This window comes from Amblyomma maculatum, chromosome 1 (assembly GCF_055883805.1).
Source record: "Amblyomma maculatum isolate TAMU_Amacu chromosome 1, ASM5588380v1, whole genome shotgun sequence".
NCBI lineage: Eukaryota > Metazoa > Arthropoda > Arachnida > Ixodida > Ixodidae > Amblyomma > Amblyomma maculatum.
In genome coordinates, this window is record NC_139344.1 from 446,325,018 (window position 1) to 446,349,391 (window position 24,374).

General features: G+C 45.9%; 1 protein-coding gene across 3 annotated transcripts in view; it reads right to left on the reverse strand.

Annotated features, from left to right (window-relative positions):
• Positions 1-24,374, reverse strand: part of LOC146209625 (uncharacterized) — a 65,905-nt gene that overhangs the window by 29,634 nt on the left and 11,897 nt on the right. For 2 of the 3 annotated variants that reach the window (XM_084602583.1, XM_084602598.1), the window contains exons 4-7: positions 24,179-24,232; positions 21,141-21,174; positions 11,246-11,434; positions 110-248 (exon numbers count right to left, since the gene is read on the reverse strand). In XM_084602583.1, the coding sequence (XP_084458709.1) occupies positions 110-248; positions 11,246-11,434; positions 21,141-21,174; positions 24,179-24,232 (416 nt within the window). The remainder of the gene's footprint in view (positions 1-109; positions 249-11,245; positions 11,435-21,140; positions 21,175-24,178; positions 24,233-24,374) is intronic. The other variant, XM_084602591.1, reaches the window with a different exon arrangement.

The following is a 24,374-nucleotide window of genomic DNA, read 5'->3' on the forward strand; positions in this document are numbered from 1 at the left end:
TATGTGGAGATTTGACTGTATTTCAAAACCAGTTGTTTTACAGTCCGCTTCTTTCATACTGGAACATGCCAGCGGGAGAGCAGGAACTGGACAGGTATCATTTCCTCACCTGCGGAACTTCTTTGCAGACTTCTTGATGCCACCTGCCGAGGAAGTGGCTGAGGGTGTCACCCTCTGGTGGTGGTGGTGATGCTGCTGCGACCCAAGGGCTGAGGCAGGCAGGGAACCCTTGTGAGACCGGGCGCCACCTGAGAGACAGACATACACCATCACGCATCCACATCGCCATTAGTGATACAGCCGAACCCGGTTATATCGAACCCGGATATATAGAATTTTGGTTATATCGAACTCACGGAATATCCCCTTGAAAATCCCATGTAAAAGTATAGGAAAGCCGCGCCATATATCGAACTCAATTTCACCGGCCATTCGATATATCGAACTCCGCACCACACACTGGAAAGTGTGCCTTCCCCAAAGACGATCGCATCACACTTGGCCCTTTGCCGCGTGACGTTTTCAAGCCATGCGCCGAAGGAATGAGGGGACAGTTCGGCGACGGCTGGTCTGGGCAGCCCCGCGCCCATACCCCAAAGGCGCGCGCGCATCTGCAGTTATCCTTTCCCGCGCGCCAGTACATGACGTTTGCAAGACATGTGCGTGGGTGTGCCCATTCTTTTGCCGAGCTATCTCTTTCCTTCAGCACACGCTTACGCATGCGTCAAGCCAGCTCAGCCCGTTTTCAGACAGAGGTCGGACGCTTTCTCCAGCGTGTGTTGCGAACACTCTGCGCGCGGCGGCTGACGCGGCTATGGCGCCTGCGGACGTTAAGAAGCAGCAGATCTCTCCCTTTCTCTTCGTGTTTTTTTTTTTTTTTTTTGCGAGAGTTATCCATTCTTATCGCTGTGCTGTACGCGGGGCGCAGCGTAAGATATGGCCGGCTGCGGACGTTAAAAAGCTTTTTTTTTTTTGGGGGGGGGGGGGGGGTCGTTTGTTCTTGCACCTATGAATCAACGAAAAAGCACGCGGTCAGCTGCGATCATGACACCCGCCCCAAGCGCGGTGTGATAAATGGAACCAGGCTTACGCAATCAAGCCATCGCGGGTACTCTGCCAAGTTCACTCCCTGCCACAGCAGGAGCTATCAGAAGATAAACGCCACCGCGACTATATCGCTGCGCAGCATCTTGGCACGCTGCCAAGAAATGAGCTGTGGATGAGACGACCAAAACTGAGTGCGCGCTCGCAATTTCTGCCGGGGCAACACAGATACCTTGTTCCGCTGCCGCTGCCGCGGTGGCTCGAGCGGTGAGAGGGACGCAGTCCCAACAAGTTGGAAATTTTTCGCTCTGTCGCTGCCGCTCGTGGCTGAGATCGCTCAATCGCTTGCATGTGAGCGAGCTGGCCTTAACGCTTTTTTCGCTTTCCAAATTCTCGGGCGCAAAAGTGAAGGGTGGGTTCATTATGCGAGTGGGTTGATTACGCGACAAATACGGTATCGTTTTTTCGCATCGTAAGAGCCATCACAAGCCGATTTTTGTATATCGAATTATCGATATATCGAACTATTTCGCGATCCCCTTCGAGTTCGATATATCCGGGTTCGACTGTACCACATATTTTCCTCGTAACACTGGCCCTTCCCCAGAAATTTTCCCGTTTGTTTTGTTTGCCTGCAAGTATTTTAGGCCTTGTTGTTGCAAAGAAAACGATGAAGCGAAAATTAGAAAAGGAGAAGAGATACAAAGAGAATAAAGATATCAATTGATGAAAGCAAAACAAATACCATATTTTGTAGTGTGTAACACGCAGTTTAAGACACGCACCACTTGGAGGTGCACGGTTCAGTAGTATACTGAACAAGCAAAACTGAAGTTTGATGTACTGCACTAATTTCCTGCAGATTTACACGCAATTTTCAGGGAGAAAACAAAATCAATAAATTGCAAATATTCAGCTGCAATATATCTGGGCTCGACTGGAATGGTGGAAACCCTATAAGTCACCAGGAAGTTCCCTGTCATATTAGGCCAACTTTTGAGGAAAGAAACAGCGATTTCCTGCTGGTGAGCCCTCAGCAAGTCTCTCAAAGGTGAGTTGGCAGCAAAAGGCATGCCAACAAATCCTGAAATGACTAACTGGAATTGCACATTATAATCATCCTCACGCAGTCATTTATGCGATGACCTGTTTTGTCGAGGTAAAGCTAGCAACAGACCATTAAAATCTTGTAGACAACTTCTAAGCTCCTGTGTTTCAGACCTAAACTTGTGCTATTACAAAGTATTATCAGATTAAGTAAAGCGTTGGAGAACAATTACTGTCCACAGTCACGCCTTTCCCAGCTTTTTTTTTTTTTTTTCAAAGCATATAAAAGACATATGTTAATGACTGCGGACTTAATTTTTTGTTCTTGCCTCATATTCTGCATCCATTTCTAACGTCTGCATTTCCATGTTGCATAGTTTCTAAGTTTATATCTCCCCTAAATCATATCACGGCGAGATAAGAGCTGTGATGACCATGACCATACTAATTGGATAGTATTAAATGGAGACAGGATCTTCTCATGCTAATAAATAATACAATGTCACTTCTGACAATTTATAGCGTGTCAAATCATAGGGAAGTCAGATGGTTTCATTTCTTCTTGATTCAAGGGTGCAGCAAACTTCTGTTTCTATATTTTTCTCCTTACTTTCCTTTTCCTTTCTACTACTACCAAAACTCCAATTTTCCTGCCTGGGAACTTCTCACGTGCCCCGTTCACTTCTTACCCTTCTCCCCTTTTGCTATCACAGTCTTTTCTTTTTTTTTCCGAAAATGTACCCAGTAGAGGCGAGACAATGGATGAGAGCAATTAATGCCATGCTAGGATTGGCTACTAACTGACGCTATCAGAGACTAAAACACCTGAAGAATGGCAAGAAATTCAACAACAGATCAGTTTCATTCTTGAAGTGTCTGAACTTTTCACCATCATCTTGATGGTGCTCGTGTTTTGTTTATTGTGGTCACCCTTTGTTGCCTGTGTTACCTTCACACCGGTCCTATCTTGGTCCTGAATGAGCCGATATAGTATCTCAAATAAATAAAATGACATTTCGAGTCTTTGTCTGTTCTCTTTTCTTCTGTGGGCTGCACTTTCACTCAATTCCCAGTTTTCCCTTTCGTGTGTTCCCCTTGTAGGTGTGCTCCCCTTGTACGCGAAGTGAACATTACATTGCCTAATCTCATTCCTTGGTTTTCTCTCATTCACCACGCCTCATGAACTAACCCAATCCACCTCCCTGGTTTCCGATTGTTCATATCACACTGTTCAGCGTTGCTGCCACTTTTGTGGTCTGGTCTCAGTACATATACCCAGTGCCACCTTTTTGTCACCTGGAGTGCGCTTGCTTTGCATATTTCTACACATGCAATATGTACCCACCAACTTTTCCAAATTTCCAGAGTTTTCCAGGTTTTTTCCATGAGTACATTTATAAAATTTCCCGACTGACACAGTGCTTTGCTTTCTGCTAAAATGGGCTGACACAACATCACTCTATGCTATCACTCTCTAGCAAGCATGTTAAAAAAAGAAAACAATATAAACCATTGAATGATAAGGAGTCTCGTTTATTTGATAGAAAAGCAAAACAGAAGGCAGACATTATTAAATCATAACAAATGAACTATCTTCGAAAAAATGCTACAACCAGCTGCAAAATCAAATGGAACATTCTAAAATACAGTAGTCGATTTTTCGGACTCCAACAATTCTAACTCCCATGATATTTCGGACTCTACGGTGTCCTAATTTTGGGTCCAAATTTAGCACCAGCAATGCTGTGGAGTTCATTTCTTGTGGCCACAGTCTCATTTTTGTGGCATGACACAGATGCGAGCTGACATCATAGGCACAAAAATACCGGTTTTATGCAGCCGTCAAAGCTAGGCGAAGCAGTCATTTGGACGGACTAACATGGCTCTGTCCATCATTGCAATTTGAGGTACAGTCGAACCTCATTATAACGAAGTAGTACGGGGTGCGATAATTTGTGTTATATCCGATATTCATTATAAAAGTGTGCGCCAAAATTCCTGTAAACAAGTTTGCTAACAAAATGTGCACTAATATGGACAACACAAAAGTGCCAAAACGCAGAATCTTTTAATTAAAAACTTGGTGTAAACATGAAATCTCGCCTTTCGTTCCGTGTTAGGGAGAAATTGGAGAGAAAATATATAACGGCTGATTTGAGTAATTAATAAAATGCGAAGTAGGTGCATGGCACTGTCTAACCGTTGTACTTCAGCCCGTCAAGCACGGTGAACCTGCGCAGCAGTGCCTGACGGCATGGAGGAAGAAATGCCTGAAGGCCCCGCTTCATCCATTGCGACGCGAAGCAAACGCGCGGCGCCGCCGTGTCCTCAGCTTTCCTTACACCATCTTCAGAAACCAACGAAAATAGACACAATGTACCGTCTTTGTCAAAAGTAACCGAGCAGCCCCGGCAGCTGGTGGAGCGGGCATGGGGCCAAGCGGCGGCACAACCACCGCCATCGCTGACCGCTGCTCTTCGGCGGAAAGTGCAATCTGGCCGACGTAAGCACGCTCCCTCGCTCTCCTTCTTGGGATGATAGACAGTAAACGAGTATTGGCATTCGATTTCTCTACTTCGCAGCGCTGTGCTCACGAAAGGCGCTCCGCACAGCTATACTTGCTCAACGCTTCTTTTTGGATGTCCGTGTGACGATGCACTCTTCGTTAGAATGCCTTCGTATGTAATATCAGTACAATGCTCCGGTAATTGCATCGACTGGGTAAATAGTTGCTTTTCTGCTCGTCTGGATCGTCGGGAAAGTAAGATGGAAAATGGATTTAGAAAACTCGATGCGCTTATTCCTGTAGTTCTCAGTCATCGGTTGTGATGACGACCAGCTTAGTTGTGACGCTTCGTAAAGCTGGAGGACAGAATGAGAGAATATTTCCAGCTATTTCAGGTGAAACTCTTGGTACATACTGTATTTCGCGTCATTTGGTAGCATACAGTCGACGTCATCCTTGTGTAGAGCGCTCGGGAGACACATGTCCCTGTAAATAAGGCCAGATATCGCCGCAGCTGGTAGGTTGTTGCGGCAATACTCTAATGAAAGTGGTGCCACAGATAGCTGCAACCAAGGTAGACACTAGCACCTAGCTTAGAAGTCTGGAGCTGGAGTCTATTTTCGTCTTTTGTAGCCCGATATGTCTTGTTCGAGCACTCCACACAAGGGTGATGTCAACTGCACAAAACGAGCCTAATATTTTTCGCTTTGGTAGTTACGTTCATGCATTAACCTGCAACCAATTTATTCGTTTAATAAGCGAACTACACTGTCATTCTCACAGATCGAACATACGGCAAGGATTTTTTTTGTTATTGGGACAGCATATGTTCATCGTAACAGCAATATATTCTGGAAATGAACAGAAATCTGGACATGCAGCACTTGGAATGCGAATTATTTTTGTTTTACTCGCTGGTTACCCAGCCACTTGACTGGTTATAGAAGTGGCGCCGCCCACGTCGCTGTGATGCATCCACGTGATCTGCGTCGGCCAATCCGGACAGTCAGGCGCCTGCTCTAGGGCTCAAACCGGTTCTCCATTTGTTGCTCCATTGCCACCCCACGCTGAGGGCATTGCGCCGTCGATTCTTTCTGTGCGATGGCACTGCGTTGACATCGTTGCCGCATCCGTGCCTTTCCCAGATCAGGGAGTTGAAGGCTGCCTCAACAGGAGAGCCCAAGGGCTTGACTTGCGCCTGGTGCGATGGAGGACTGTACGTCGACCTCTTCAGGTGCTAAAAGGAAAGCTGTCGACATCGCAACGAAGATGGCCATTGTTAATGAACTTGCTCAAGGTGCAAAAAACTGCGAACTGGTCAAGAAGTACGGACTGTCGAAATCAACCATTTCAACCATTGCTAAGGGCAAGAAAAAGATTCTTGGTGCTACCGTGAATGCCGACCCGACGACTAGAAAGCGCCTTCAGAAGGCGGTCGTCGGCGAGGCCGTGTCTGTGAACGAGGACGTCGATGCGTGGCTTTCCGACAACCTCCCAACAATCACGAGCTATGCTCCACGGGACGTTTACAATGCAGACGAGACTGCGTTGTTTTATCAGATGTTGCCATCTAAAACGCATGCCTTGAAAGGTGACAAGTGCGCAGGAAGGAAGAACAGCAAGTTGCGCATAACCGTTCTTCTGTGTGTCAATATGGACCGCAGTGACCGGCAGCTGCCTTTTGTCATTGGCAAGTTACGTAAGCCGTGATGCTTTGGAAGCTACGTGCCTGTACGCTACAGGAACAATACAAAAGCCTGGATGAGTCGTGACTTATCTGCAAAGTGGCTTGTCGAGTTCGACCGCAACATGGCACGAAAAAACAGGAAGGTCCTGCTCGTGCTGGATAACTGTGCGGCGCACCATGTGCAGCCTTCCTTGAGTGCGGTGACAGTGCTCTTCTTGCTTCCCAATGCAACCTGCAAAATTCAGCCGCTGGATATGGGTATCATTCATGCGTTCAAGGTGTGCTACCAGCGGCGCGTCATCCAACGCTTGTTGATCGCGATTGATGCTGCCATGCCAGTTCGCATCAGCTTGCTTGCCACCGTGGAGATGTTGAAAGCGGCATGGATGGAACTCACCGCGGAGTGCATAGCAAATTGCTTCCGCAAGGCGGGTTTTATGGGCCCAGGCACCGAGGACGCCATAGATCACTCACCGGAAGGCCGGTCGCACGAGGACTTGTGGCAACACATCGTTGACACGCAGCTGACCGGACCTGACGTTGCCTGGGACGATTTTGTTTCTGCTGATGACGACGCCGTCATTCCGTCATTGCGGAGCCATACACTGACGAAGCTATTGTCGTGAAGTGCGAGCCCTTCGTGACTGCCCAGAGACCGACGAGGACGATGACGAGGATGCTGCTGTACCGCCGGTTGCTGTGAACGCTTAAACCGCAATAGGTTACATCGCGTCGCTTAAGGGGGGACGCAGGTCTTAAAATCGCAAAAAGTGGTCAGAAATGGCAATTTTTAAAAATTGCTGTTTTGAAGTCTTCAATGTCCCGACTATGCCTCTACAAAATATTATAGCTCAATTCCTACTCAAAGTATTAAAATAACGGCAATTTAGAAACGTCGGTGAGCCGAAATTGAATGCCAAACGCGAAAATTTGCACCATTTTCAAGCCGCCGTAGCTCCGCGCGGCGCCAACCGATAGGCGCCATCTTGGTCTCGTTTGAAAGCTCGTTTCCCGCTCTCTCTCCTGGCGTCTCTCAACACGCTGTAGGTGTTCGCACAGCGGAGCTTTCGGCATCCGTCCGCAAGGGGTGAATCGTCGCGAGACAGCCGCTGATTGGGTAAAGCGCGCGCTCTCCGAGGCGCAGCCCTCTGATTGGCCCTGACGCATGCCTCACCTCCCGCGACCGCGTTGCCGACTCTTCGTCGTCTGCTTTTGCCCGCTGGCACGTGATTTTTTGCGCTCCTCTTTGTTTCCTAGCATTTCTCGTTCTGCATTTTTTCTCATCGTTCCTGTAAATATTTTGACTATTAACTCGCTCCTCTTAGCTTCGAAGTTATTGTTTTCGTGTGTATTTGCCTGCCTGGTGTCTGTTCCGTGTGTCTCGATGGCACGGGACGACGCTTGAAAGCAAGCACGCGAAAAGCAGTCGGCAAAAGGAGACGCGCGTGGAATAAGAAGAGTGCCACATCGAGAACTACAGCTTCGGTGTTGCCGCAAGCTGCAGGGCCATCGGCGGATGCGGCTGGATTGAACTCGTCGACCACAGTTTTGCCGATGGACGCGGCTGGACCGACATCGTCGATGTCAGCTTCGTTGGTGGACGCCGCGGCTGGACCGTGCCGATCGGCGTCAACTTCGGTGTTACCGCAAGTGTCTGCGGTTCCAGTGGATGTGCCTGGACTTAGCCCGTCGAACATATCGACTTTTGATGCTCTGCGAGTCGCTTCAAATTCTGTGTCGTCGGAAGCGGCCCAGCCGGCTGAGCTAAGCCTAACGACGACAACGCCGCACGTCGCTTCAGCGCCGACGGACGCGGTTAAACCGAGCTCGCGTGTTCAACGTTTGGACACAGTGTTTTTTACGGAGGCGGAGTGCGCGGGACGCGAAAAATGTGCAGATAATGCCAAGATGTCATTGGCGAAGAAGTCCGCGACTTCCCGCAAGTTCGAGCTGATGAACGTCAGCACAGTAAGTGTAGACGACGATCGCGGCACTGAGTATATAATTGTTGATATGAGCGAAGAAGCTGTTTGCATCCACAAGCTGCAGCAAGTGTGGGATGGCCAGTGTTCAACTCGCGAAATGCAGCGGAAGAGAGTATGGCTTAGCTGTGAAGTTAGTGCTCACATGTTCGAATTGCGATTTCGCCGAGCGGCACTTTTCGTCGCCACGAGTGCCCGGGAAATCTAGCATCACACCCTTTGAAGTAAATCTGCGGGCGATGAAAGGCATACAAAGTATAGGGAAGGAAGTGACTGCTCTAGCGGATTTTTGTGCAACAATGAACCTCTCCCACCAAGGACTTCACCACAAAACTTTCAGGGGGCAACACCATGGTGAAAGCTTGCCAGGCAGTTGCTACTGCTACAGAAGCAGCAAGTGTCAAAGTGGTGAAGGACTTATACAAAGACTTCCTGAACCCAACAGGAAATGTAGACGTGATATTTGATGGCACATGGAAAACGCGTGGCCACAATTCAAATATTGCAGTTGGCTGCATTATAGAACTGTACACTGGCCTTGTACTGGACCATGTTGTGCTTTCGAGGTACTGTCGTGGGTGCCAAGGGGCACCTGATCCCAGTGATGATGGTTACAGTGACTGGGCTGTGAACCACAAGTGTATGAAGAACATTGACTGCAATGCCGGACGAATGGAGACCGAAGCAGTTATGATTTTATTCTATAGGTCCTTGGAAAAAAATGGGTTGCGGTACACAACCATACTTTCGGATGGTGATAGCCGCACATTTCATGCATTGACCCAGGAAGGCGTGTATGGATATATATCCATCGAAAAGAAGGACTGCCTCAATCATGTCCACAAGCGGTTGGGGACGGCTCTTCGCAACTTGGTTGAGAAAAAGAAGGCAACAAGGGCAATCTCTTGGTGGAAAGGGCAACCTTACCCAAGAAAAGATGAAAAAGATCACCAATTACTATGGGTATGCCTTGCGGAGCCATAGCCACGACGTCGCAGGCATGAAAAAGGCAGTGCAAGCTACGCTGTTGCACCTGACCTCAACAGATGAAGCCCCAGATCACAGTTGCTGTCCTCAAAGGAGTTGATTCATGGTGTGCCTTCAATCGTGCTTTGGCAAACCAGGTGGAGCCTCCACCACACAAAAACCCTCTGCCAGGCCATGTTCGCACTGCGCTTGAGCCAGTTTTTGCCAGGCTGGGCGACGAGGCCCTTTTGAAGCGCTGCAAAGATGGCATGACACAGAATGCTATCGAGTGCCTGCACTCTGTTATCTGGAGCCAATGCTCTAAAAACACGCATGACTCTTTGCTGGCTGTTCAAAGGGCTGTTGCAGAAGCAGTTTCTCGCTTCAATCAAGGGATGGCAGCAACCAGCAGAGCTGTTGCAGAGCAGCTTGGTTATAGCCCTGGCAGGTGCCTCATTCGTAGGAGCCTTGAAAAAAATAAACAGAGGCTGTGCAGGTCTGATAAGGGTCACACCGATAGTGAAAAGGTGAAGAAGAAGAAGATGGCCAAGAGGCACAGGCCTGACAAAACCCAAGACTACTGCCCAGGACTTATGTGACTGATTTAAGATGAGACTGTAGCAAGTGACTTTCTGAGCATCTTTTTTTTGTCAAGTGCCAATGCCATACATAGATTTTCACAGCCATTACATGAACAGATTTATGTAAATTTGGTGTCATTTTGTTCACCAATAACTGGGCTGCATGCTAAAGCATTAAATCTTTCCATGTGATTGGAAAACAAAAGTGGCACAGTGAGTAAAACTTTGAATGCAGTTTTCTCAGCTTTGTTTATTTGGTAAAAAGCCTTGCCTTACGGAACTTTTCATAATGTTTGCATGCACGGATTTTATTGAACTTGGTATCATTTTTTTCAGTAAAATCTCAGCTACATCCTAAAGCTTTCCGTTTTCGATAAAGTCTGATAGACTAGCAATTAGATCAGATGTAAACTAATTACTGCCACATTGTCTTTTTTCTCCCAACTTTGTTATTCATTCATTACCTATATAATGACTTCTTAAAAATTTCCTTAGGTTTAGGATGTGCAGTAGGCTCTTGGAAATGACAGCATATATTTAAAACCAGTTTTTTTAATTAAGAAATTGCCGTAATGGCCCGTAAGAAAAGACACTATGTGCAGTACATTATCTTGCCATATTTTCATGTCTAGATGAGGTATTTCAAATCTAAATACATATTTGGAATCACCATTCAAAGATATATCACCATGGCAATTTTCAGCAAGATAGGTTAAGAAATAAAAAAAAAGTTTTTAAGACCCTCACCCCCCCTTAAGGAACTCGTGTGCAGCAGAGGCCTTGGCGATGAACATATTACCGCGCTGGAAAAATTAGAAACGGCAGTGATGCGATAGGTTTGAAGAAGCAGACATGCATCACTGACTTTTTCAAAAATAAAGTTAACTTTCGTCTCGCTTGCTCTTTTCGCCCGTATTATAGGTGGTCCACTTACTACTAACTTTGGATACAATGCACAAATGCCACGTGACAATCAAGTTCGTTATAAGTGGGCTGGACTGTACTGAAGTTGGACTGTACTGTCCTCGGCCCTTAAATGACCGAGGACAGATCGAATGACCGGGCATGGATAATATTAGGAGGCTATGGGTTAGGAAACCAACCTATCACCCTTTCCTCAAAGAAGAGAAGAGAAATATTTCTCTCTACCCATCTCCCAACAGCTGTGCAGGCATTTTCACATTTAGTCTGTCAACGAATGTGCTATTGCCCAGCGCTGCCCATTCACCGTCAAATGCAAATCAACTTTGGTCAAACAAATCACGGTGCGGGAAACAAGTCGGAGTTTTAATTCATACTGGGAAACCAAAACAAAGCAGATGCTGACTAGCAATACAAACAGAACAGAGCAGGAGGGTCGCAGCGAAGTTCCGAGCATTCCACTAACGGCACATGTGAAAAACGCGGACAGCATGTAGAAGCGTCACACCACCTGGGTTGGGAGACTGGGGCCCGCCATTGACCGCGCCACCTGTCGAACTGCTGCTAGATGTGCTGCTACTCGAACCACCGCCCCCTGCGGCCACTGTGGAGCCCCCTTGGGACGACAGCAAGGACACGGGCCCATTCTCTTCGCTGCCACTGTGCGGATTCTGGGACTCCGACTCACTGTTGTTCCGATCTGGAAGCATAGGAGAGAGAAGAATTTGACAAAGAGGGTACGAAAATTGTGGGTCGTGAACTCTCCCGTTCAGAATTACAAAGGTTATCGCTTCAGAGATGATCACCACAAACAAAGAAACTCGTTGCTAAGCCTTGGAGCATGACATTATAGCCAGCTGCTAGCTGGGCCCCATTTGAAAGTGGAGGAGAGACATTGTGGTCACGGGCTGTGCACAGCCGATCGATTGTCCCTTCAGGCTCTACTCTTTTTTTTTCTTGCTGGGAATGTAGCAGCACCTCTTTAGACATCTTGTCACACACACTTTATTTGTAGTTTTATATACTGGCACGGAGAACACCCAAAATTAGCTGGTAAACATCAGCACAGTAACCGATAGCGGCAATATTTTTCAAATTAGTGAATCAGAGCTTTTATAGCATTGCTTTCAATACTTAAGTGAAGCTAAGCATGGCACAAAAACACAGTGGCAAATCACCTCGGGGAAGGGGGCACTGGTAGCCAAATTATGATCCCCCATTTGGGAATATGCTTCAAGCAGTCCTCTATTGACTGGGACAATCACCGAGGGTCCAGAAATCACTAATAATGCTTCACTAAGCACTTGTGCACAGAGATACGTCCCTGAACATACTCTGCTGATTGCGCAGTTAGTCTCTGAGCGACTGAAAGTTTTTAAGTCCACAAGGATTGTCTGCGGGAGGTCGCAGAATTGAAAATGCACCAATTGAAAATTCTCACGCTTTATGCCACCAATGAGCAAGAAGGGTGTGGGCAGGTAGGGGTAGGGTCACAGCTGGCACTGTTCTAGCCTTTGGATGTAACGGACAAACGGTCAACAGAGAGTACGAGTGCTTAAAGGCTTTTGCCTTAAAATACTTTCATGCATTCGTGACGTGCTATAGTCTACACTTTTTAGCACGGCAGCATGAAGGCTTGCATTCTGCTGAAAAACACTGCAGTTATAGCATCATGAGCAAAAAAGCCATAAGCATGCCTCTCGCAGGTGGCAGTTGACATGGCCGGACAGAGGCTGGGCAACAGCTTGTGTTATGTCAAGAGACCCCATGACATGGCCGTGTTGGCAAAAGCACTTTATCAGAGATGTACAAATAGCAAGACGTTGGGTGTGAAGCGAATTTGAATATTTTCTTTAACATTGCCAAGTATGGCTGTAGATATTATCACCTGCAAAGCACGCCCAGAAAAAATTCATTAAATGTGTATTAACAGTCAATTTTTGTGAATAATGAAAATTGGCTGCAAATAAAATCTGGTAGAAATAGCTGAAAATAAAAGAAGCTTATTCCACAAAACACAGCTACTGAAAAAAAAAAAAAAATGCAGATATTACAAAAACATTTCGCTTTCAACCATCAGCATAATTTGTCACACTTGTAGGGCCTAATAGGAAAAGCAGCATCATGCAGTACTATTTTGTTTATATTTATTTGATAATGATTGCCATCAGTGGGAGTGAGTCTGATATCACAGTAGTCAAAACTCAATTTAACAAAACCTGAATCGACGAAACTCCTGACTTGAATAAGATATCCCAATTCCCCCTCAAATGCTCTCAGGGTCCAATGCTTTGACTAAATGGAAATTAAGAAACCGATTTCGTGATCTGTTCCAATTAAATGAACCTTTCCTCAAAACAAGATGAAAAGTGCTCATGTTTAGTCTGTTTTGTAGAGAACGCACAAAAATTTATCGATTCCAACACCTTTGAGCACCTTCCTCCCACTTTTGCCCAAGTGTAAAACTAAATTTAAACTTTACAAGATGGCGGGTGAAGTTGTGGACTGCCATTACCTGCTACGGCAGTTTTCCAGAACAGAAGAGGAGACGAAAGACATGCCACTTCAAATTTTTGGACACTTCGTGCGGCCGTTACAAGAGCACACAAGCAACTTTGCTGGTCGATAGAAGTGCAGTCTCCCGAACCTCTTCTTATTGAGCTAACAGTTTTCGTTGTTTCTTTTCATACACTCTAGTGGTGTTGGTTGTTTCTGCTGGCAGCAATTATCTTTGCCAATATGATGCCGCAGAAGCTTTCTTGACGCCGATACACCATGTAATCGAATGTATCGAATTAAGTGACCGAGATATACCTCACATAATTAAGGGGAGACGCGGGTCTTAAAACGGTCGAAAATGGTCAAAAAGTCGATTTTGGGAAAAACTCATTTTCGGAAGGTTTATCCTTTCGAGCATCTACAGTAAAATTATTAACGCTGAATTCGGTCGGGAAATGCGATAAAATCGGCTTTCAAAACACCACGGCAGCGACAAAATGGCCCCGAAAAGAGAGACTTTGTTCGAACTTCCCGCGCGCGCCGCCGGCGTTGCAGCCGGCCGATCGCCGCCATCTTGGGCTTGTTTTGAAGCTGGTTTCTTTGTGCGCAATTTGAGCTATCTCAAAATGGCGTCGCTCAAGCCGAGCGGCGGTTCGGGCCGGTTTCCCGAAGGCCGTTTTCGGGTCGCTGATTGGCTCGCAGCGCGCGTCATTCTGCGCCTCCCATTGGCTGGTGTGACCGTCTACGTCATTTTTTTTTTCTTTCTCTTGCGTTCGCCGCTGTGGCTGTCGCTTCGTGCGCGTCTGTTTTTGCGCTCGTGTTTCTCTACACGCCGTGTTATAGCCGTGTTTCCGCCTTGTGCCGGGAGTTTCTCTTTGCGATCGAGATGCCGGGAGACAGTCGATTGAAACCGAGCACGCAACGAGCTTTTGGAAGCCGGAAGAAACGTTCGTGGAACAAAAAACGGCAGGCAGCGGCCACCAGTGCGTCGCCGGGGCCTGCAGTGCCAGACTCGTTGGATCCGCCGGGTACATCAAGCACGCTGCCCGATGACGACACCGCGGGACCAAGTTGCAGCACGAATCGTATCTCGGATCGTGGTACACTTCGTGTTGATGCTGTGTACTATTCGTCGACCGAGCAGGAGCAGCGTGTTGAGCGATCGGCGCAAGCAAAGTCCGTTCTGTCGGAAAAGTCGGCAACCCAGCGCAAGTTTGACCTTCTTGGCGTCAGTGCGGATTACCAGACAGCTGATGCCGGTACCCAGTTCGTGATTGTGGACTTGAAGGTTTTGAACAATTTTTTCGCGCAAGCGAAGTGCGGAATCTGCGGCGCAGGAAGTCTGCGTTTGAGCAAGGCAACAGATAAGGAGTACGGCCTTGCTGTAAAGCTTCTGCTTGTCTGCGAAAGCTGCGATTTCGAACAGAAGCAGTTCTCTTCCCCAAGAATAAGCGAAGCAGTTCTCTTCCCCAACTGTTTGCCTGGCGGAGCTCTCGTCTCCTTGGCTCCGGTCGTCACTCCTAACTTCTCGAAAGTAACCTCTATAATTTCATCACACTTACACATTCGACATTTTTTTTTTTAATGTTTCCTTGGATGGAATAAGACACTTTTTGTTTTGTTTTGTAGGGAAACTGATAGGAAACATCTGAGTAACATCCGTTGTCGAAGATTCTTCCCAATATTTTCTGCACTCAGTGTCAAAACTTCAAATGAGTTTTTCTCAGCTTCATGTTTTTTGGTGACATGACTAGCCTTACGGAACTTTTCATTGGGTTTTTGTGGTGCAATTTTAATAAATCTTATACCGTTGAATTCAGAAAGGTTTGAACTGTGGAGCTATGCTATTTTTATATTGCTAAGTTGAACATATCAAATTTATTGAACAATAATGTCAGCTAACTATATTTTCGAATTGTGGGGCATCTACATAATTGAATATTTTTATACTGTGATGTACATAAATGATAATATAAATAGCATAGCTCCACATCGCAGGTCTTTGGCTACAACTACATTTTAATCGGAACGAAAAAATATTGAGGGAAACTGTCCTAACGACCCGTAAGAAATTACCAAATTAGGCTTTGGTTATTTCCCAATAACATTAGAACTAATTGAGATAGAGTAAAACTAATTACATTTTTGAAAACAGGAGGAAGAAATACATATACACACCCAATTTCGTTATTATATCTCTAAAAATGAAAATTTTCATTTTAAGACCAGTGTCTCCCCTTAATGGTTCCCCTCAACTTAATTCCTTCGAGCTTTAACTGTATGACTAGTTGCTCACAAGAAATATTTATAGGCATTCTAGTGCTAACGAGTACCGATGCATTGATACCTTCTTACTAGAGGAGTAGGCCAGAGGTCAAATAATGATGAAACAAGCCACTAGCAAAGTGCAACAAGGTGGCTCAAGAGATGAGCAGAAGAGGGGCGAGCATCGGTAGGGGAATCCTACCCAAAAATTAGAATTCATGACAAAACATAACCTGCCTAGTTCTCTCATGTCAATTTTACCAGACCATAAGCCCTGTGATGGTCCTCAACTCCGCAAACACTGACGCAAACCGTAAAGGCACTCCTTGGTCAAGCTCGCAGCCAGTTCGGCTAGACACACTGATATGCCACGTAACGTCGCATTTTGTTTTCCAACCCACGAGTGCCCAGAAGCCGTGCGGCAGCGGCTCTGAAAGGCTGTCAGCGTCATTACCACGCGGGCTTTTGCTATGTGCTGGCAGTGGCCAACCACAACTTCACCATCCGAACTAATCACAAATAGTTCGAATGGTGAAAGTGCCCGGCGAGTCAAATCAAATCGCTAATACTGTTCGAAAAGTATTCAAAATACCGAATTTCGCGCATCCCTCCTACTCTTTATGAAGGGTGAGATGGGAATCAAACTCGGGACCTTTATATCCCAAGTCGGAACACTCACACTCGCATGGCTTGCTTTAAGCTGGACTTTACATCTGTGTCGGGTGGTCTTTCAGATTACCTATATGACAGCTTATAAGTGCGAGATAATAGAGGCACTAATTAAGGGATTAGCAATTAAATGAGCAACAAAGTGCATGCAAGAGAACGATCATATGCAAGACGAACCACAGACAGGGAATGCTCTTTAACTCAGTGAGGATGTGCCCTACGAGCGATGTGCCTTCCTTCGGTCAATTTTTAAATATAACTCAGATGTAAGGAGCATTTTAACATTTGGCCCTGTGCATCAAAATTTTTCCTCTATTCAAAGCTGCTAACAATGATGGGGCCACCCTTAAATGAGAAATCTTCGTGACAGTAGTGGCACATGCAATAGCAATGATGCAATTTCTCACATCTCTGCTTTCAACATGGTGAGCAAGAAATGGCCCAATGAAGAGTAGGCAAAGAACCCAGGTGCAGACACTTGAGAGACATGAAATTTTTAATTTTAACACTAACTGTATCAATGCTCATGCAAATGCTAAGGACGAATTCATTGCAGAGAGAAACAAATTTGAAAATTTCTTCGTCGCTCAATGCAAACTTGAGAAAAAGAAAAAGTGAAAAGTGCTCTGCGTTTACCATCGTCATGTGAACAGTTCAGTTCAGGCGTTCAGTCGTGTCCGACTTTTCGTGACCCTATGGACCATGTCACGCCACGCTTTCCGGTCTCTCACTATCTTCTTAACATCACATAGCTTCATCTGCAATGCCTCGAGAATGCCATCTAACCATCGCGTTCGCTGCCTACCCCTTCTCCGGCGACCCTCAACCTTTCCCAACATCAAATCTTTCTCCAGCGACTCCTCTCTTCTCATCAGATGACCAAAGTAGCTGAGCTTTAACTTTAGAATTTGACCCTCCAATGAGCAGTCAGGGTTTATGGTCGACAATATCGACTGATTTGATCTTCTGGCAGTCCAAGGAACTCTTAAGAGTCTTCGCCAGCACCACAATTCAAACGCGTCAATTCTTCGGCGGTCAGCCTTTTTCACAGTCCAACTCTCGCATCCATAAATCACAACTGGAAAGACCATAGCACGGGTTATACGGATCTTGGTTGGCAGACTAATGTCTCTGCTCTTTACTAGGCGGTCAAGGCTAACCATTGCTCTCTTTCCCAGAAGCAGGCGTCTCCTAATTTCATGGCTGCAGTCTCCTTCCGAGGTAATCTTGGCGCCCAAGAACAGAAAATCTGTCACAGCTTCCACTTCTTGTCCATTGATGCTCCAGGACTTGATAGGGCAAGACGCCATGATCTTCGTCTTTTTAATGTTCAGTTTAAGCCCAAACTTCTCACTCTCTTCTTGTACGCGCATCAGAAGTCTCTTGAGTTCCACTTCACTTTCTGCCATTAAAGTGGTATCATCCGCATATCTAAGGTTGTTGATACGTTTTCCAGCAATCTTCACTCCAGCTGAAGACTCGTCCAGACCGGCCTTCCTCATGATGCACTCTGCATATAGGTTAAATAGGCAGGGCGACAGTATGCAGCCTTGCCTCACCCCTTTCTCAATCGGAAACCAATCAGTAAGACCATGCCCAGTTCTGACTGTGGCCTCTTGCCCTTCATACAGGTTCCTGAGGAGACAGATGAGGTGAATTGGAACTCCCATCTCTCGGAGAGCTTGCCACAATCTGCTGTGATCTACGCAGTCAAACGCTTTCGCATAATCAATAAAGCAGAAGTAAATGGGTTTCTGGAACTCTCTTGCTTTTTCCATGATCCAGCGAAGGTTGGCAATTTGGTCTCTAGTTCCTCTGCCCTTGCGAAACCCAGCTTGCACGTCCGGAAGCTCCCGATCCACATACTGCTGCAGCCTACCTTGCAGGATTTTTAACATCACCTTGCTAGCATGCGAAATAAGCGCGATCGTGCGGTAGTTGGAACAATCTTTGGCACTGCCTTTCTTTGGAATGGGGATGTAAACTGACCTCCTCCAATCCTGTGGCCACTGCAGGGTTGTCCAAATCTTTTGACATAATGTATGCAGTGTGTTAACAGCGTCGTGGTTGAGGTTTTGAAGCAACTCAGCTGGAATACCATCAATTCCGCTTGCTTTGTTCTTAGCAAGGCTGGCTAAGGCCCATTCAACTTCACTCTTCAGGATGCCCGGCTCGAGATCAGTAATCACAACCGTCCTATGTTGGGATTGCACATCCGGGTCCTTCTTGTACAGTTCTTCTGTGTATTCCTGCCACCTCTTCTTTATCTCTGAGGCTTCAGTGAGGTCCTTGCCTCGTTTGTCCTTTATCACGCCCAGCTTAGCACAGAAGCTTCCTTTGATATCTTTGATTGTCTTATACAGAGCTCTTGTGTTTCTTAATTGGCTGTTGTCCTCAACTGCTTGACACTGTATGTTCAGGAAGGCATTCTTATCTCTCCTTGCTATTTTCTGAAAATCCGCATTGAGAACCTTGTATTTTTCTCTTTCCCCCATACCTTTTGCCATCCTCCTTTCCTCAGCTATTTGCAAAGCCTCTTCAGATAACCAGTTTGCTTTTTTGCATTTCTTTTGCTTTGGAACTACCTTAGTAGCAACTTCTTGTATTATATCACGAACATCAGTCCACATCTCTTCGGGCTCTTTGTCTTCTAGATCTAATTCTTGAAATCGATTCCTCACTTCCACAGCATATTCTAATGGAATCTGATCCAGATCATACCTGAAAGGCCTTCTAGTTTTCTGCGTTTTCCTCAATCGAAGCTTAATTTTGGCAACAAGAAGCTGATGATCGGTGCCACAATCGGCCCCAGGCCTTGTTTTTACTGCTTGTATAGCGCTTCTCCATCTCTGCCGGCAAATAATATAATCGATCTGATTCCTGTACAGACCGTCCGGTGAAATCCATGTGTACAGGCGCCTCTTGTGCTGTTGAAAATGAGTATTCGCTATGGTCAGGTTGTTTTCTTGACAGAACTCTACTAGCCTCTGCCCAGCTTCATTTGGCTCACCAAGACCGAACTTGCCTGTAATTCCGGATATTTCTTCACTCCCGACCTTAGCATTCCAGTCTCCTATGAGAAAAACGACGTCTGATGATGGGGTGCGGTCTAAAAGGCATTGTAGGTCCGCATAAAATCTCTCAACGTCAGCTTCTTCAGCAGCAGTGGTCGGTGCATAGACTTGGATAACTGTTATGTTGAAAGGGTGACCTTGGATCCGAAGTGAAATCATTCGGTCGTTTTTGGGGTTGTACCCTAGCACTGCTTTGCCCATTCTTCTGTTTACTATGAGAGCGACCCCATTCCTTCTCTTGGATTCGTGCCCACAATAAAAGACATAATGGTCGCCGGAGTTAAATTCTCCCATTCCGGTCCACTTGAGCTCGCTGATACCCAAGATATCAATGTTCAATCTGTCCATTTCTCGCTTGACGATATCCAGTTTACCTTGCGTCATAGATCTTACATTCCATGTTGCTATGTGATATATCTCCTTGCAACATCGGACTTTCCGGTCGCTTCCCGACACATCCACAACTGAGCGTCCTTTTGGCTTTAGCCCAGCCGCTTCATTCGTCCTGGAGCTACTAGGAATCGCCCTTTGTTCATCCCCAGTAACATGTGGGACGCCTTCCAACCTGGGGGGCTCATCTTCCGGCGCCATATCGATAATGGTATTGTGACTGGCCATAGGGTTTTCTTGGCAGGAACAGCACAGCCTAATTAATGTCTGGAGAGAGAGCAATCTGGACAAAGGAAAAAAAAAAGAAATCCATACAGACTTTCAGACTGCTTACGTGTGGAAAAGCGAAAGCGTCAATTTTGCGCGGCCGTATTTCTTTAAATAAGGTTCTTTTTGCGAGATGTCCAGTCGGCATAGTTTGTTGTGCACGAAAACCAGCATACATTTCAAACTTAGAGCTGCAATGGAATGGTGCAAAGTAGGATTTCTTGGGAGCCCCACGTGCCTCTCTCTTAGCACAATGATCATTCTTCCTTTTCTGTGCTTTGTCCATGACTGTGTATGCTCTCGCCACGACCTCTCATCTAAGCAGGATACTTGGCCTTGAAGGGTCAATGTCCCAGCTTGATCTCTTTCCCCAGACATGACACCATCTGACCTTCGTGCAATATACCTGGCCTTCACCGAACGCATGTGCCTCCCTTGACTGCATGCCACGATACGTAGCTGCTTTGCCACTGTGCCCTGCAGGATGACGGCGTGATGCGCCATCATACCAAGATGTTGAAATTGAGGGTAGTCATCAATTGGGAACCAGCACGGTTAGTTCTAGTTTTTGCATAGTTTACATTGACTTTCCATGGTTCGGGTGGATCTTGATTGGCTTAACTCAGTTGACATATGATGAATGTTGCCCAAGTTAGCATCAGCGACAGACATACAAAGCTTCACTTTAATCAAGATGCACGAGCTTGCCTCCAAAGCCCAGTAATACATTGCCTGACCCTGGGTCCCAATGGGCCTGATACAAATCTGGAATGAGCTGTTTAAATCAGCAGCTCTATTACATGACATGTGGTCTCATAATGTCATACAACCCGCCGATCAACCAGTGCCATGCCACCTGCCAGAGGCATGATCATAAGGAGGACCACACAGACTGACAGCCAGGCAGAGAGCAGTTTTTCGGCAAAGTGGAAGCCCTTATGGAAAAAAAAAAAAAAAAAGAACACAAAAGGTGGGAAGTGTTTTCAAGAATAACACTGGTACTTTCCAGCACCTGAAAACAAGCCTTCTTTGGTGAAGCAGAACTTTAGATGACAGCGAAGCTTTTTGAAATCACTGAGGCTGCTGCTTCTCTGCAGAGAAGTGACTCTGATACTGGCAACGATATTGAAGGCTTGCCAAGTGTACGAAAGCACGAGAAACTGCATGCACACATAAATGGTATGGTTGTCTCCTGCCAAGAAGTCCGCACACAGCTGCAGGCTTCAGGTGCAAATGACTTACCTCTCTCATCCTTCTCGATGATCCCGCTCACGGCCTGCATGACAAAAAGACAAGGGGGGGGGGGGGGGGGGGGGCAATAAGTACCATGTTAGGAAAGAACTGCACTGAACGAGAGAGAACACCCGATGCTGCCCAATGCCATCTCACCAAGAGATGCCCGTCATAAGGCATGCTTATTTTTTGTTCTCATGTTTAGGATGCTCGCCTAACGTCACCTCACGCTCCCAAAGCAGACAACTGTAAAAATGTGATTACAGATTGACGCAATAGGCTGGCCTCATAGTGGCTGCAGCCACTAGCAAACCAAAGGTCACACTCGGTTTAAATGCAAGTGCCCCCTTGTACTCTTCATTCCGATATCAAAGGAGACTGCATTCACGTTTGTGGTGACATTGTCAAGGGGTCAAGCATATTGAAAAACAGCAATTTTTGTTTAAGAAATTCGTCTTATTAATGGGGTATATTTTTTTCGCTGTTTCAGCAATTAGAGTATTCCTCTTTCGCACACAAAAAAAATTGAAGCCAGAAATAATTGGGAAACTGTCAGAAAAAAAAAACAAGATGAGGAAAAATTGATTAATGCATTCACAGCAGCCACAAGGACTGCACATCGAATCTGCCTTTTTAAACGTGTGATGCATCAAATCATGATGCTGTCTGCAATCATGCGCAAGCCAGTAGGACTACGCTTTTTTCCTCCTCGAGGCCTGCTGTGCCGCTTCACTCCCAGGAAGTAACAACATTTTCACTTCCAGTATGATCTTTTTTACAGGACGCTTTCATGACTTTCAATCGCGTTTTTCACAAATTTTCACTCCTAGGCAGATGCGGCTCTCACGTGTGTCTCATATACTTCAGCCGTATCAAGACCAAATCTGGCACACGCGATCTGTAAAGCGTGGAGAATGCAACTACGCATATAGACGTTAACGCGATCAGTAGTATTTTTGAGACTCGAAACTTCCTAAAAGTTCAGGCATCAGCGATTAAAAATGATACACCGGTTACCATAAAAGAATCTCAAAATGGTGCATTCCAAGCAAGTGGTATCAATTTGCTCAATTGTACAGTACAGTCCACTGATAAAGGGAATGTGCGATCATATGGCCTAAACACATTCTGAAAAGCGCTGCTGCCAACAACTGGCGAGAATGATCGGCACTATGCGCATGCTCGTGAAGAGCACTGCGCATGCTCGTGAAGAGCACTGCACATGCACCATGTGCGATCATTTGTTACCGGCTCTCTCGCGAATGCTTTGTAAAGCCCGGTAGTCATGTGGTCTCATGTTCCCTTTAACAGTGGACTGTACTGTACACAGTGGAGCGCTACAGACAAGGAAAACCATTCCACAATGCTCTATCATGCTTACTACGATGACCAGAAGTTGCACAAGCATGCACTGTTTTGTGACAAGCGTGTAAAACGAGCGTTGCTATTGCATGAGCCTAGAGACTTCAGATGACGGCTGATGGTGGAATGACAGCTCTAGTGCTCATGCACTAAGAGAAAATATTTTGAAAGTGGTTAAACTCCACAAAGAGTGCAATTTTTGTTCACCTATCTTAAAATTAAGGCCACAGACTTTTCAAGAAGCATGCAACTGATGCTCGGTAGCGTTTCCATACGTTCACTGCATGTTGAAAAGGTGGGCAAATCCAGCACAAAGCGCCGTGCAATACCTGTTATAACAAGCGCCCTCCAGCAGGAACTAGTCTTCTAAACATGAACAAGCATGTTTAGCAGTTTGTGTGGTCAGAACTGCAATTACATTCCAATAAAGTTAGTTGTTTTTACACTGCTACTCACAGGAATAACTGGATACTTAACTCCGTTCACTTACGGCTTTCACGTACATCAAACAAGAAACCAAAACATTCGAACAAAGCTACCTCGTGTTTGCTTCTTCAAACAGGCTGGCCAAAAGAGTAGAGAAACTAAAATTCATTTACATGTTTTCATGTATGTAACGTCGGGTAGAACATCGGTGTACATGGACCACCATGCAATATTCGCTCACAAGCACTCAATACAGTGTACTCTTATTATTTCGGCCTTCAAGGAGTCGGGAGAAATGTTCGAATTAACTGAAAGTTCTAATTATTGAATGGGCGTGGAAAAACCTCTGATCACTATGCATCACGTAATTTTATCTAATGAATACCTGCATGATGGTAGACTGCATTTGAGATGAGTTGTGTCAAGTTGTTTGCATTGTTCTACACGTTGAATTTACAGTTTATACGGTGGGCCCTTCACAGGACTGCTCTGCCGCGTATTGAGGACGCTTGACTGCAAAGTCTACGTGGTGTAGCATAGCGATGAAATAGAACGCGCCTAGGACATAGTTTCGGCACACCAGAGGCAGCACATTCATGAATGCATGCAAGGTATATATGCACATGCATTAGAAAACCATGACACCATTGTAAAATGAAAATAAAAGCACACAGATGTGGCAAGCACAATTCCAAACTGCCCGATTAACCGATGCGTGCGCCCAATTGCAGACAAGATGGCATGAAGTTACAGAAAGCAAAACCGAAACTATGCGACTCAGCTTCCTTCTGGAAAGACGAACCTTTTGATAGTCACTGTGCCTGCCATAGCATGCACAAAGTACAAGGCCACTCCTATGTTCCATACAGCAGAGGCTCGGGGATGTCTACTTCAGTGACCGCACTGGCTGCGTCGACCATACCTGGACGTGATCCCCTGTCCAAATTAACAGGAGCGAGCCCCGCTCATGTCCAAATGAACGAGCGTCTGCTGCCATAGATTTACATGAACATTAACCGGGATCGTGCCCTTATTATTCGAATTAACAAGATTTTACTGTAAATATGTGTACAGTTTAATTTCATCTTCTGATGTGGTTTCATTTTAGAAAGCTCACTGATGGCCCTGACGTCAAAAAACAACATAGGATTGCGCATCAGTGCAATCGCTACTTCTTCATTCACTGCCATTTTAGTCCTCACAGGCATTGCTGCTAATTAAAACGACGAAACAGAGACTGTGTCACTGTTTTTTCGTGCCTTACGTGACCAGTACTGAACTTCTGTGTCACCATCATCACTTGGATGTTGAAACTGAAAGAGCATGAGAGAAGAAATCCAATCATTTAGTGTTCACAAATGAGTACCCTGTGATGATCCAGGTCTTATGAATCATGACAAAGAAGAATGCAGCCAAAAATCTGACTCTCTTACCATCCCACTCTCTGCAATGAAT